Raw genomic sequence first — 16,566 nt, 5'->3', positions numbered from 1 at the left:
GGCTTTCACACTAAGGCAATGCGCTGGAGGGAGAGAAAAAAATCTCCTGTCAGCAGCATCTTTGAAGCGGTGAGAGGAGCGGCGTGTATACCGCGCCTTCCCATTAAAAACTAGCGGCCGATTCCCGCGGCAATCCCGGCGGTATAGCGTCGCAATTTTTAGCTGCGCTATATCGCCACGCGGCTCCCGCTCCAATGTGAAAGGGGCCTTAAAATTTTGCCATCTCGCTGATTTTGCAATTGAAAAAAAATTAAAGACAATAACTAAAATTGTGAATTAATAATGCCATAGAGAAATATTTGCTTCTACCACTTCAGCCCCGGAGGATTTGGCTGCCAAATGACCGGGCCACTTTTTGCGATTCGGCACTGCGTCGCTTTAACAGACAATTGCGCGGTCGTGCGACGTGGCTCCCAAACAAAATTGACATTCTTTTTTTCTCCACAAATAGAGCTTTCTTTTGGTGGTATTTGATCACCTCTGCGGTTTTTATTTTTTTTGCTATAAACAAGAATAGAGTGACAATTTTTGAAAAAAAAGCAATATTTGCAACTTTTTGCTATAATAAATACCGCCAAAAATATATATATATAAAAAAATTAAAATGTTCCTCAGTTTAGGCTGATACGTATTCTTCTACATATTTTTGGGGAAAAAAAATCACAATAATCGTATATTGATTGGTTTGTGCAAAAGTTATAGGGCTAGATTCAGGTACGGCGGCGTATTAGAGGCAAGTGCTGTATTCACAAAGCACTTGCCTCCTAAGTTACGGCGGCGTAGCGTAAATGGGCCGGCCTAAGCGCGCCTAATTCAAATGTGGAACAGGGGAGGCGTGTTTTATGTTAATGACTGGTGACCCGACGTGACATATCCCGGTGTGCATTGCTCCAAAGTACGCCGCAAGGACGTATTGGTTTCAACGTGAATGTAAATTACGTCCAGCCCCATTCACGGACGACTTAAACAACGTAAAATTTTCAAATTTCGACACGGGAACGATGGCCATACTTAACATTGGCTAGGCCAGCTATTTGTTGGAATAACTTTTACGCCGGAAAAAACGCCTTATGTAAACGGCGTATTGTTACTGCGACGGGCGCACGTACATTCGTGAATCGGCATATCTAGTCATTTGCATATTCTACGCCGAACTCAACGGAAGCGCCACCTAGCTGCCAGCGTAAATATGCACCCTTAGATACGACGGCGTAGGAGACTTACGCTGCTCGTATCTTAGCCTAATTTAAGCGTATCTGGTTTCCAGAATACGCCGGCGTAACTGTCTCTGAATCTGGCCCATAGTGTCTACAAAATAGGGAGTAGTTTTATGGCATTTTTGTTATATATTTTTTTTACTACTTATGGCGGTGAACTGCGATTTTTATCGCGACTGCGACATTATAGTGGACACATCAGACACTTCTGACGCTGTTTTGGGACCATTGTCATTTACACAGCGATCAGTGCCATAAAAATTAACTGATTACTGTGTAAATGACATTGTCAGTGAAGGGGTTAACCAGTAGGGGGCGGGGAAGGGGTTTAGTGTGTCCTAGAAAGTGATTCTAACTGTGTGGGGATGGGGCTTACTGTGACACGACACTGATCACTGCTCCCGATGAGAGGGAGCAGACGATCAGTGCTGTGTCACTAAGCAGAAAAGGTAGATGCCTTGTTTACAAAGGCATAACCCCCGTTCTGCCATTCCGTGACACGATCGCGGGACACCGGCGGACATCGTGTCGACGGGTCCCGCGGGTACTCCGGTTAGGTGGCAGATTCAAAGCAATGTATATATATGCTATATATATGCTTTGCCTGCCCGTGCCATTCTGCCGACCTATACGTTCAAAACAGTTAAAGCTGAAAAAAAGTAAAATCTAGTAAAGTCTACTTATGCATTCATTATCAATTCATTAAAGCCCAATTTCATTTTAATCCTCTGAATACGTTCCAGATGAAGAAAAACAAAAGGTGAACAAAGCTGTCATTTATTTTTCAGAAAGCAGCCACAGCCTAGGTAGAAAAGCCTATCCACTGCCAGCTTGCTGTAGAGACGGACCCTTGCTCTCTGTGTGGAAGCAACAGAATCTTAGCAGATGTTGCACAATCTCGCCTTCAGCAGGGAGTGTGTTAGACTTCTGAAAAGGGACCACTTTGCAAAGATCCTTCTCCACTGCGTTCTGGCAGGGGACAGGCTTTTATTCTCAAGATGTGGCTGTTTTAGTAAGACTGCACAGTGCACACATTTTGCTTTAATGGCCCTGAAATATATTTAGGCTGCATTCACACCTGAGCATATCTTTTCAGGTGGAAAGTCAATTTTGACTCGTGAATTTTGCCAGCAATTTTTATCAAAATCGGCTCGATTTTTGCCGCGATTTTGTACAGGTCAAAAGGTCACCAATGTAAAAAGCAGAAAAATGCTTGTATTCTGCCCAAAAAGAAGCTTGTGTACTTTTTTGGCTTCAGGCGTTTTGCTTCAGATCGCTCAGATGTGAACAGGGGCCTTTAAAATGAATGGAATTTTGCTTGTTGGGCATTTTGGAACTTTTGAGATGAGCGTTTTACGAGCTGAAAATGATCAGGTGTGAATGTGGCCTAATGCCGTGTACCAACGATCAGAAATTCTGACAAGAAAACCGTGGATATTTTTCCGACTGAATTTTGTCTCAAACTTGTGTTGCATACACACGGTCACACCAAATTCCGACCGTCAAGAACGCGGTGACGTACAACACTACAACGAGCCGAGAAAAAATTAAGTTCAATGATTCAGAGCATGCGTCAAATTGATTCCGAGCATGCGTGTTTTTTTGCGCATCAGAATTGCATACAGCTCTCAAATTTTTGTTGTCGGAAATTCCGACAGAAAAAGTCCGATGGGGCCTACACACAGTCGGAATTTCTGATCAAAAGCTCACATAGAACTTTTCTTGTCGGAAATTCTGACCGTGTACGCGCCATTAGAGTTTAGTTGGTCTTTAACCCCTTAACGCCCGCCGCACGACTATTTACGTCCGCAAAATGGCACGGACAGGCAGATGGGCGTATATATACGTCCCTGCCTTCTAGCGGGTGGGGGGTCCGATCGGGACCCCCTCCGCTGCGTGCGGCAGGCGGATTCCCTCGGGGAGCGATCCGGGACGACGGCGCGGCTATTCGTTTATAGCCGCTCCGTCGCGATCGCTCCCCGGAGCTGAAGAATGGGGAGAGCCGTATGTAAACACGGCTTCCCCGTGCTTCACTGTGGCGGCGTATCGATCGAGTGATCCTTTTTATAAGGGAGACTCAATCGATGACGTCAGTCCTACAGCCACACCCCCCTACAGTTGTAAACACACACTAGGTGAACCCTAACTCCTTCAGCGCCCCCTGTGGTTAACTCCCAAACTACAACTGTCATTTTCACAATAAACAATGCAATTTAAATGCATTTTTTGCTGTGAAAATGACAATGGTCCCAAAAATGTGTCAAAATTGTCCGAAGTGTCCGCCATAATGTCGCAGTCACGAAAAAAATCACTGATCGCCGCCAATAGTAGTAAAAAAAATAAAAAATAATAAAAATGCAATAAAACTATCCCTTATTTTGTAAACGCTATAAATTTTGCGCAAACCAATCGATAAACGCTTATTGCGATTTTTTTTTACCAAAACTAGGTAGAAGAATACGTATCGGCCTAAACTGAGGAATTTTTTTTTTTATATATATATGTTTTTGGGGGATATTTATTATAGCAAAAAGTAAAAAATATTGCATTTTCTTCAAAATTGTCGCTCTATTTTTGTTTATAGCGCAAAAAATAAAAACCGCAGAGGTGATCAAATACCACCAAAAGAAAGCTCTATTTGTGGGGAAAAAAGGACACCAATTTTGTTTGGGAGCCACGTCGCACGACCGCGCAATTGTCTGTTAAAGTAACGCAGTGCCGAATCGCAAAACCTGGCCTGGGCATTTAGCTGCCTAAAGGTCTGGGGCTTAAGTGGTTAAATGTCTTTTTGAGTTTAAAGCACTTCCTTTTTTTTTTACATGAAAACTATAAGGCAGGCTAGGTTCACATCTATGTGTGTGCGGTTGATGCGTTTTTATGCCTTTTTGTGGCACGATTTTTGATGCGTTTTCATGCTGCTGCATTTTTTTGTAGGAGGAGACTGGTGGTTAACCATAAGGCCCTACCAAAATGTATGTACATGCATTTTTGATGTGGTTCCACTGAAGTCTATGGAGCCAGAAATGCACTGTGCTGCATGTAAAAAAAAAGTCTCTGTGACTATTCCAAAAATACTCTGCAGGAAACTGCATAGAACATCGCCCATAGGAAATAATGTTAAATGGATTGTGGTGCTTTTCTGCAGACCTGCAAAAGCATTAAAAATTGCACAGATGTGAACCTAACCTAATGGATTTGGGTAATTCCACTGTAGGGTCTCCTGATGAGTACTTCCAAGCCTGTGCCCCCAGTATGTGCACCCCCTTGTCACTCCAAGGCCACCTTTTTTGTGCTTTTTGCATTTTGCAGATTTGCACTACAGAACTTGTTTCATAGGAAACCATGTTAAATGGACTGCAGTGCAAATCTGCAAAATGCAAAAAGCACTAAACATGCATAGGTGTGAATCCAGCCTAAAGGGATACAGGACCTGCCACTTTCTTCATTAGAGCCCTGGAGGTGCAGCAGCTGATTGGTATTTCTAAAATCACTCCAAAAAAAAATCACTTTTCACATGGACACACAGAAACAACCAGCTATTTCTTAAGAATAACAAAAGGGAGGAGTCTGCAACAAAGTTTGTTAAAATCACTGCAATGTACATCAATCACCCAGCGGGGGAATAATTATTTATCAACATAAGTGAAGTTACTCTGTAAATGTTCCAAAGGCAGTACTGAATAGGGAGAACAGAAAAAGGTTTTCTAGGCATGTACTAAGAGCCTTCACACATCAAGGGTGCCGGGGACAATTGACAATTGGGTAACAGCTTGTTCTTCCAGACAGCAAAGTGCAACACAGGGAGGTAGGTGAGTGTATTTTCTTCTCTCTATTTTGAGTCTGGTGTGGGCGAGTCACCAGAAACTGCACCATAAGTGTGCCATGGGTCTAAAGCAGTGGTTCTTAACCTGGGGGCCAGGAACTTCTCGGGGGTCGAATGATGATTTGCCAGGGGTCACCGAATCCTGGGCTGGTCCTGAAGCCCACACCACTCTCTCAGCCTTTTTGTGGCCACCCAGCAGGGCTATCCCTGGAGCCTATGGCCGCCCAGCTGGGCTGTTTCTGGAGCCCACAGCCGCCCACTCAGCCTCTTCACAGGCGCCCATTCAGTTCACGGCATGGCTGGGTTGGCAAAGACTAGAGGTTCGCTGACTGGTGTGGAATGTGAAGTGGGAGGGGCTGGAGGAGACCCTATCTCCTGATTTCAGCATAGGTGTCACTGCAATGAGACACCACAAATTTGGAGACACAGTGAAGCCGGAGACACAGTGAGTAACGCTACCTGTGGTTATAGTTGCCATTAAAAGGACTCAGGTAGCGCTAAATGTCTGTGGGTCAGGGGCGCAAATTACTTGTCTTGCCTTGGGTGCTGACAACCCACGCTACGAAAATAATTTTACTGTTGGGATCCCTACAACTTGGGAAATTTTATCAAGTGGTCACGGCACTAGAAGGTTGAGAACCACTGGACTAAAGGAATCCCAAAATATATTTTACAGTTCCTTTTTGTCCAGAAAAAACACCAGCCCACCCTCTATGGTCACTTAACCTACTTTAACATAGACATTACCTTCCAAGGTGTTAATTTACTTCTACTGGACAGTGGTGGCCTGCTCTGACCTGGAATCTTCTCAAGTTCCCGATTGATTTGAATGAGGTCTTTCTTCTAAAAAAATGATATGGTCCATTACTGACTCCTTTAGTAAAACATCTGCTAAATATGCTTTAGCACCAGTTCCTCTGGTGATTCTCTTTCCTTGTTGCTACATCTTCATTTCAAGACGAGGTCCGATCGTCATTAAAAACAACTCCATATGTTTTAGCTTTGGATAGAGTGAGTCTTGAAACTCCTGTCTAATGCCGCGTACACACGATCATTTTTCGGGTTGTAAAAAAACAAAGTTTTTTTCAACTTCATCATTAAAACGGCCTTGCCTACACACGATCGTTAAAAAAAAATGCTCTAGCAAAGCGCGGTGACATACAACACGTACAACGGCACTATAAAGGGAAAGTTCCATTCGGATGACGCCACCCTTTGGGCTGCTTTAGCTGATTTCGTGTTGGTAAAAGACGATTTGCGCTTTTCTGTCTGTTACAGCGTGATGAATGTGCTTACTCCATTATGAACAGTAGTTTTACCAGAACAAGCTCTCCCATCTCATAACTTGCTTCTGAGCATGCGCAGGTTTTTCACGTCGTTAAAGCCCACACACGATCATTTTTTACAACCCGAAAAACGACATAGTTTAAAACGTTGTGAAAAAATAGAGCATGTTCGAAAAAAAATTTGGCTGTTTTTCAGAACCTGAAAAATGCTCTGAAGCCCACACACGATCATTTTAAATTACATTTTTTAAAAACGTAGTTTTTTACAACCCGAAAAATGATCGCGGCATTATTTTCAATTTAGGTAAAATCTCCCCAACAGGGACGGAAATGGCAATTAAACACAACAGAGCATATAACTCTTCCCCTACTCTAACCAAAACTAAATGTTTGGCTGCAGTTGGTATTTAAGTTTAAGTGAGGAGGGGGGTTTGTCCTTCAAATTTTTGTATAACCCCAGCTAAAACTTTTTTTTAAATTTTTATTGAGTGGGAAAGGTTTAGAAGCTCTGTTGAGTTTTAAATTATGTTGTGTGCTCATTAGGGAGATATAACCTCACTATTTGCCTGAAGACCAACTAGAGAATTGAAGTAGAATTCTAAATGTTACACCTATCACCAAAACCAGAGTGGAAGGAATCTTGATCTTCTAATAGAGACACCTGGTCTGGTGACATCTATCAAAACATTCACTATGGAAAGATTTACCTTCACTTTCTGTGGCTGCGAGGAGGTGTATGATGCAAGGAGACCCGGGATGCTTTTGACACTTGGTATTGAGGTGAGAGTTCTGGGAGCCCTTATACGGATGTGTTCAAATCTTTCATTGCCATCTACATACATTTTCTCCTAGTGGACATTCAGCCCCATTTCTGTTCTATCCTCCTACTATATATACTTTATTGATCAACATGTTTATGATTATTGATTGATTATCACCCATCACCGTCTCTTTTTATTTGATACTGTACCATTTAGTTTTTGCGCAAAACCCTTTCTTTATATTATTATACTCTCACTTCCTGTTGTATTTCTGGGGGCAGGGAGATCTCACTGATGAAGAAACATAGATCAATAAATACTTAATAGGGGATCTAGACCTTCCTCGATTCAAAAGCGGTTTCACTTGAGATACATGTGAAGGTTTTGTAGGCCGTCTACCCTTTTTACGTTCCTCCCAATATACTGAAAAAATATAGATTTTTGAATCTTCTAACAAACAAGAAAAATCTTTCTGTCCAGTGAAATAACATGACAAGATTAAAATTTCCCTTGTAATAATCAATATCTGGCTTTGACTTGTTGGCTACCGGCTATGACCTGCTGTATGTGACATCAGCGGGTAGGCAGGTGTCATCAAAGGACATCTTTGTACCGGATAGGTAAGTATCAGTCACGGTGATGTCATCCAACTCAGTGCTGAAATGATCAGGGCTTCCTCCATTGCTTGACTCCTTGATAACGCTGTAATTAAGTGCCACTCCATAATTTGTAGGCTTCTCCGAACGCTTTTTGTTGCACTTGCAAAGTTTCCTGAAGGCGGCTCGGAACTTCTGTGACATGAGATTATAGATGACAGGGTTGATGGCACTGTTTAGGTAAATGCAGATTCTGCAGAACAATACAAACCAGTTTTCAAGGTATGGGTTGGACAGGAAAGAGTTCACAACCACTAGGGTCCTGTATGGCATCCAGAGGAAGGCGAACAGAATCACGACGACAGCCAACATTTTTGTCACCTGCATATATAAAACAAGGGAAAAAAAGGACAGTTAAGAACATAATTAAATAAAATATGCTAAATACAGGGGAGTCTAAACAATACTAATATTTCAGTATGGCATGATTCCTGTCAAGTTAAATTAAGGAAGTCACACATGGTAAGAAGTTCCACCTGGATTTCCTATTGCTACAGCCAATACTTGGTCAAAAGCTGGCATCATGTTACATGAGTACATTGTCCATATTAAAATCCATAATGAAGAATAAGCAATTGATTGCAAGAGAGTGGCCTAGTGGTAAGTGGTTCCCTATGGCTAAGCTCAGAGGGACAGAGCCAAATGCATCGGAGGAATGGCCTGGCTGGAGTCCAGGTTGAGATTGCCACTTTCACACTGAGTCTAGGGACTGCACGGATAGAGATCCTTTCTTTCTGTATAAACCATAGCAGAAGCTGGGACGAGCTCCATCCTGCGCCAGCACTCTCTCCAAGCAGCCGATGCTCAAAGATCTATACACACCCTGCTTCAACAGAGCCTAATGCCTCATACACACGCTCTGAATTTTTGATGGAAAAAGTCAGATGGGAGCTTTCCATCGGATATTCTGACCGTGTGTTATGCCCCATCAGACTTTTTCAGTTGGAAATTCCGACGGACTTTAGATAGAGAGCAGGTTCTCTATTTTTCCGTTGGAGATTCCGACAGAGTTTTGCCAGGTCAAAAGTCTGACCGTGTGTACGTGGCATAAGCGGCAAACTAAGTTTGCACTAGGTCGCAGAGTAGAATAGTGGCAAGGTCAGAGTCATACTGGCAGAATTTACATTCACCTAAAAGTTATGAGGATTCTCACCTTTAGAGTCTCAGTTATATCCCAGATAGGAAGGATAACGTGCCACAAATTGTGGCAGTGTTGAGTTCTAAGTCTGTTAACTTGCTGCACATTGTTATTAACAAGTTGTACACTTGCAGAGCACCTGAAACACAAGTTCTGGTTGACACTTTTCCAATTTGTAGCAAATTTGCATGGCAAGTCTCTAGCAAGAGCAAAGTTGCATTGGTGCACCTAAAGCAAGAGCTCTGCAAGTCTACAGCATGAAAATTCAGCCACAGTGACCCATGTGGTGGGATGACTATAATGCAATGCAGACGTGCTGCAATTGTGCAACAAACTTGTGAAGCCTGGCAAATCAAGCAATAGCTTAGCAAGTCATTTTCAAACTTGCAGCACAATTGCATACTATCTGCACAATTGCTTACTACCCAAAAGATCAGCAGGTTATCCGACACACCACATAACATCAATAAATTCATGCTGACCCTTTAAACATACTTAAGGCATGGTGTTGATGTGTAATGTATAGACTATAAGCCTGGTGAAGTGGGTATGAACTTTTATGGTCAAATAAAAAGTGGACTTTTTATTTGACATCCAAGATCCAAGGTGTGCTGGAACATGAAGCTGATGTTCAGGAAGCTATAAGTGCCTACTATGTGCTATCAGCTATGGATTAGGTACATTGTTATTAATATTATTATTATTGCTATTATTATACAGGGTTTATACAGTGCCTTAAAAAAGTATTCATACTAGGGCTGTTACTGATCAAAATTTTTGTGTTCGATTAATCGATTTTTTAAAATCGATTAATCGACTAATTTCGATTAATTATAACGCACATACAGATCCAACTACTTTTAGCTGATCTCCTTGCAGGCTGATTCCCAGTGCAGCCACCAACCACTGGAATAATGGATAGCAGGATACAAAAAACACACAAATGCAGCGCTCGATGGGAATAGCATTAAAACTTTTATAGTCTTCAAGTAGGTAACAAAATAAATATTGCACTGGAGATAAAATAGATGTAGTTACATAAACTGTAAAAATGGTGCGAGTAATACTAAACGGTAACAAAAGCAGTCATAAAAACATGTAGCCAAGTATGATACTGGTATAAAAATGTGTACAACGATGCCACTGCTGAATCCAGATGAGGAGAAGTTAACATCAGTCCGTCAGCATGTAGATGTCCCGTGAAGGGAACTATCACAACTCCCAGTGGATGGTTGTAGAATCCCAGGTTGATAGAGGGAAGTGTAACAGCCCTTGCGTGTGGCAGATAGTAAGGTCCCGCCGGCATGCTGATATGAAGGCACAGCAAAAGAGCCCTTCAGATGGACACGGAAAGCCCCGCCGGTGTCCGTGACGTCACCGGATCTCCGACGGAAGGTGAGTACCAATCAAAATAATTTTGATTGATCAAAACAATTTAAGATTAATTGATGAATTAATAGTTAATTTCCACAGCCCTTATTCATACCCATTGAAACTTCCACATCTTGTCATGTTACAACCAAAAACTTAAATGTATTTTTTATTGGGATTTTATGTGATAGACCAACACAAAGTGGCACATAATTATGAAGTGGAAAAAAAATGATAAATGGTTTTCTTTTATAAATAAATATGTAAAAATGTGGCATTCATTTGTGTTTAGCCCCTTGAGTCAATACTTTGTAGAACCACCTTTCGCTGCCAGTCTTTTTGGGGATGTCTCTACCAGCTTTGCATATCTAGAGCGTAACATTTTTGCCCATTCTTCTTTGCAAAATAGCTCAAGCTCTCTCAGATTGGATGGAGAGCATATGTGAACAGCAATTTTCAAGTCTTGCCACAGATTCTGAATTGTATTTAGGTCTGGACTTTGACTGGGCCATTCTAACATATGAATATGCTTTGATCTAAGCCATTCCACTGTAGCTCTGACTGTATGTTTAGGGTCGTTGTCCTGCTAGAAGGTGAACCTCCGCCCCAGTCTAAAGACTTTTGCAGACTCTAAAGCCCTGTACACACGATCGGTTTGTCTGATGAAAACAGACCGATGGACCGTTTTCATCGGACAAACCGATCGTGTGTGGGCCCCATCGGTTTGTTTTCCATCGGTGAAAAAAAATAGAACATGTTTTAAAATGTTCCTATGGATTAAAAACCGATAGAAAAAAACGATCGTCTACGTGGAAGTCCATCGGTCAAAAATCCATGCATGCTCAGAATCAAGTTGACGCATGCTCGGAAGCATTGAACTTCATTTTTCTCAGCACGTCATAGTGTTTTACGTCACCGCGTTGGACACAGTCGGATTTTTGACCAATGGTGTGTAGGCAAGACTGATGAAAGTCAGCTTCATCGGATATCCGATGAAAAAATCCATCGGATTTCATTCCGTCAGATATCCGATCGTGTGTACAGGGCTTAACAGGTTTTATTCTAAGATTGTCCTGTATTTGGCTCCATCCATCTTCCCATCAACTCTGACCAGCTTCCCTGTCCCTGCTGAAGAAAAGCATCCCCACAGCATGATGCTGCCACCACCATGTTTCACGGTGGGGATGGTGTGTTCAGGGTGACGTGCAGTGTTAGTTTTCCGCCACACATAGCGTTTTGCTTTTAGGCCAAAAAGTTCATTTTTGGTCTCATCTGACCAGAGCACCTTCTTCCACATGTTTGCAGGGTCCAACACATGGCTTCTCACAAACTGCAAATGGAACTTCTTATGGGATTTGATTGCATGTTTGCTCTGATGTACCATCTTGGCAAACACACCCATCATAGAAAGTGGAGAGATAAGCATTTACCGATTCCCCAATGTGTGCTGCTGTTGCACATAATTACAGTTTACTGTTATCAAACCTGCAAAAGCTAAGTTTTGGACTTTCAGTCTAGCTTTAATGAAAATAGGCAGCTTTTAATAATCTAAGCAGTAAAGCCAACCACTTTCATCTCTTTACAGGAGTCTTTAAATCACTTATAGTATGAATCTTCTGAAAGAATTCATTAGGCAAGGACATACGGATCACTGGGATAGCTCCTTAAAACCAGCTAATCATCAAATCAGCAGAGGTAATCAAATGCTGGGGCATATGGTACAGTGTACATTAAAGTCTGCCGCTTTCCTTAACATACAGAGAGCTAATCATTGCTTGAGTAATTTGTGCATTTAGTGACTTTCAGCATCATACCCTGTCACAGGCTGAAATAATAAGCTTCAGGGGGTCATGTTTAAAAAGACTAATTATATGGATTTCGGAAGTACTGCATCACTGCAGTCAAATGCATAGTATTTAAAAAGGAACTTTAATACTTTTAAAATAAAAAATAAAAGTCAGCAGCTACAAATACTATAGCTGCTGACTTTGAAGAAATGGACACACACCTGCCCATGGAGTCCAGTGTTATCTTCCCCACATTTGATTCTTCATTGGGCTTTCTCTGGAGCTGCCATCTTGGATTTGGGACCTGGCTGTGACTTCATGATGTCTCACAGCCAGCTCCCTACTGTATATGTGGGATGCGCCCCCTTCCCCTCCTGAACCACTAAGGCAAGCCATAGAAGATTTCCCCCATCAACACAGTCAATGTTGATGGGGGAATCCGTCCTGCAGTGCTATTGGGTTCTGCCGGCGGGGAGACCTCCCTGCTGGCAGAACATAATAACTAGGGCTGGCGGTTATAGCAGCAATTGCATGCAAAAATCCGACAGGCTGGTTTACTGAAGTCGATATATTGACTTCAGTATAACCAACCTGCCCATGGAAGGATCGAATCTTGTCCAGACTTTGCTGACCCAGCAATTACTGCTGCAAGATTCGTCCAGCTTAATATTAAACCTGAATCCCAAAATAATGCTTAACTTCTACCCCCCACCAACACTTACCATTTACCTAAGCTTTAACACTTTGCTGATAAAACAAACCGCTAACCCCTGACCCCAATTCTTAAAGATGTGCTGTTAAATTATTTACTAATCCAGTGGGGTCCCCGCACTGCGTGGATAAAATGCTTGTTTGGGTAGGGGGAAGACAATTGAATGCTTTGGAATGTTGGTGGGCCCTCACCACCCTTCCATAAATAACAGAACTACTGGTCCTTGCATTGTAAGTGATGACACCAGAGAAGTGTTACTGGCCGGCAGCGAAGTGAAGTGGTTTCAGTAGAAAAATGTGTTACATTTAGTTTCTGATAGAATCGTTATGTTACTAATTTTGTTGTGTTGATTCGTTTTGGAACTCGTTTTGTTTCGCTATAGAATAGCTGGTTGTTAAGCAGAGGGCTGGGAAGCTGGCCGCTGCGTCCTTAACAACCAAAGACTCATCATCTGTCACTGGGCTTCCCAACTGACAGCTAAAATGTAAACAAAAGAAAGGTGACAATGGTATGGATTTTAAGGGGAACCCCACAGCAAAAAAAAAAAAAATGGCGTACCAGACCCTTAACTGACCATGCGGTCAGGAAGGCCAGGAAATGGGGGGCGAACAAGCACCCCCCCTCTTGAACCATACCAGGCCACATGTTCTGCCCCCTTCACCCCAAAGCACCTTGTCCCCATGTTGATGGGGACAAGGGCCTATCCCGACAACCCTGGCTGGTGGTTGTGGTGGGCTTTGGGTGGGGGGATGGGACGGTGGCACCAGTTTTTTGTTTGTTTTTTCAGGTCAGTGGGGCAGGTATCATGATTGATGTTCAATCTACCTTTGGGGGACAATTTGTTTTTATTTTTTAACTAGGGATTGTCAAAAACTTGTGTCTATACTCACTTTTTACACTTTTTTGGTGAATGGGTAGGGGTCCTATGTACCCCATACTCATTCACATAGGGGGGTCTGGGAAAATGTTAAGGGGGCTTACAGATCTCAATAAGCCCCCCGCCCACAGATCTCCACAACTACCTGCCAAGGTTGTGAGGAAGAGGCCCTTGTCTCCATCAACATGGATATAAGGTGCTTTGGGGTGGGGGGGCAGAGCCATAACAGATCCTTATCTAAGCATGCAGCCCAGCAGGTCAGCAAAGGGGAGGATGAGGAAGCATCCTTCCCTCGTGAACCATACCAGGCCACATGCCCTCAACATGGGGGAGTGTCCTTTAGGGGAACAACACCTGCCATACCGCGGGACCTGAAAAAAAAAGCTTTGGTCTCTTTGAAGGCTCACACTCTGCCCCCCACCAAAAAAGTACCGTGTCCCCATATTGATGGGGACAAGCGCCTCATCCACACAACCCTGAGCAGTGGTTGTTGGGGTCCCCCAGACCCCCCCCCCCCGTATGTAAATGAGTATGGCCTTCTAATTTACCAAAAAAAAAAATGTAATAAAGACACAGAGACAGTTTTTGACAATATCTTTATTAAAAAATTAAGAACACAGTGTATCCCGATGTAAATTCATCGTCAATCATGCCACCCGCTGCGCCTGAACACTGTTTTTTTTTTTATTGCCACCAATTGTATTGTATTGCTGGCAATTTAAATGTAATTTCATGCATTTTTTTATTCATTAGAAATCAAATTTTTGCTGCTGAATGTTTGATACATGTCACAGATATGCCACCTTACAGGCAGACTAAGGGGATCCCCAGGCACCATGTTTAAAGGAATTTTTTATTTTTATTGTTGCACTTTAAGCATTATTAAAATCACTGCTCCTGTAAAAACAATATTTAAAAAAAAAAAACATTTTTGCAAGTCCCCCAGGGCAATACCCGGACCCCCATACACATTTTATGGCCAATTACTTGCATATAAGGCCTCAAAATTGTGACTTTTGATTTTTCAAGTTTGGCTCCCATATACTTCAATGGGGTTTGCCATTCGGGTCAGAACTTCTCTGTTCAGGAGTTCTGGTGCGAACCGAACAGGGGTGTTTGACCCATCTTTATTAAGCTCCGCTCTACACATCTTCATCACAGCATAATATTATATCCAGAGATCTGACAGTGATTCCAAGTCAGTAAAGAACACTAGTCATCTGGATTCAGCCATCTTCCCACTCATAATAACATTTCATAATAAGCCCCACAGAGCTGGTTTAGCTCACTATAGAGATCCTCATTCTCAAGCCCCAAGGCCATCCCAAGCCACAGACCTGCAACTGAAGGTCAGGATAGGCAAGGTGTCTCTTTTTACTCTGCGTTTTGTACAATTGTCCCACTTAGCAGTGCTGCCCAGCTGGGCACTCTCACTTTCTCCTACAAGATGCTGCTCTATATGGTGCTATGCTGGAGGGACCTGCTCCCATACCCCACTTTCCCAGGGCCCCACCCACAGTTGACTATTATAGGGGCACTACCTACACCCACTGCGTTTCGCACCAGTTTTGCAGGAGCAAAATGCATAGAGGCATTAACACCTGCCAACTACTGATCTCTAGCAACCAATAGTGAGTTAGCTCAGAAAATACCTCATCTAATGGGATCCTGGGAAAACTTTCTTTTTTTATATCTCCGTATAGATAAGGGGCCTCATCTGCATCTCCAACAGCATTATCATGAAAGATGCAAAGCAATTTAGGCTGGTAAAACCCATGATGATCCCAGTACTCATAAACTACAGCAGCAGAAGGATAAAAGGTAAAACGTTCCGTTGATTGTAAATCTCCTTCCATTTTTACCCACCATAGTGAAACCCTCCAGCACCAGGCAGAGTTAATGCTGCTATCATCCTTTTTTCTTTGGCTGTATGAACAGTTAGGTGTTTCATTTATATCACTAACCCATAAAAATATAATTTCACAGATTTCACTGTAATTTTCAGGGAAAGAAACAGTCACACTTATGATTATCCTTCAGTTGGAGAAAGCTGCAGGTTCATAAAGGCTGCTACCTCGACAGTGTAAACAGTGAGCTGATCCTATACCCCCATGGGATACTTAAAGCCACAATGTCAACTGGGGAAGAATAACCTGAAGCTGTAGTAAGGTAAACCTGTTATAAATGAAATACAGTAAAACCTTGGATTGTGAGCATATTTTTTTCCGGAAACATGCTTGTAATCCAAAGCACTTGTATATCAAAGTGGAGATATATAAAAAAGAAGAGAGGCGCCTCTAAGTGTAGCAATATGTTTACATTTAATGAAGGTACAACATTTAGCAACTCACATGTTGATGATTAAAAGGGGCACATCTAAGTATGCAGTCATCCAAGGGGGAAAGCTGTCTACATAGACCATCCGGCTCTAACTGATGTCAGTCTGTAGTCGTAACCTGGAAGACTACCCTGTAGCAGAGCAATCTGAAATTGAGGCTTGAAGCGCTCACTGAGCACAGCGTGGAAGGGATGTCGTTGATAGCGGTGCGGAGGAAGGTCTATGTGGACAGCTTTACCCCAGATCCCTGCCCCTTTTAATTATCAACCATGTGAGTTGCTAAATGTTGTACCTTCATTAAATGTAACCTTATTACTACACTTAGAGGCACCTCATTTTTTTTTTATACCCAGTTCATTGTGACATGACGCTACTTGTATATCAAGACATTGTTTGTTTATCAAGTCAAAATTTATGTTAAAAAAATTAGCTTGTCCTGCAAAACACATTCAAACCAAGTTACTCTTAATCCAAGATTTTACTGTACTGTATTTACCATAATGGCAACAGTGGGCCAGTGTTTAGGGCTTTAGGACCAATAGTGGGCCAGTGCCTAGCTAAGCAGGCTCAACAATGGGCCAGTTCCTAGGGCAGTAGGAT

General features: G+C 42.5%; 1 protein-coding gene across 1 annotated transcript in view; it reads right to left on the bottom strand.

Annotated features, from left to right (window-relative positions):
- Positions 1 to 7,222: 7,222 nt before the first annotated feature.
- Positions 7,223 to 16,566, bottom strand: part of TRHR (thyrotropin releasing hormone receptor) — a 58,165-nt gene continuing 48,821 nt past the window's right edge. The window contains exon 3 of the mRNA XM_040354854.1: positions 7,223 to 8,064. Within this exon, the coding sequence (XP_040210788.1) occupies positions 7,639 to 8,064 (426 nt within the window). The 3' untranslated portion in view covers positions 7,223 to 7,638. The remainder of the gene's footprint in view (positions 8,065 to 16,566) is intronic.

The sequence above is a fragment of the Rana temporaria genome, chromosome 5 (assembly GCF_905171775.1).
Source record: "Rana temporaria chromosome 5, aRanTem1.1, whole genome shotgun sequence".
Taxonomy (NCBI): domain Eukaryota; kingdom Metazoa; phylum Chordata; class Amphibia; order Anura; family Ranidae; genus Rana; species Rana temporaria.
Note: the sequence above shows the minus strand (reverse complement) of the source record. Positions and strands in the feature narration are given on the sequence as shown.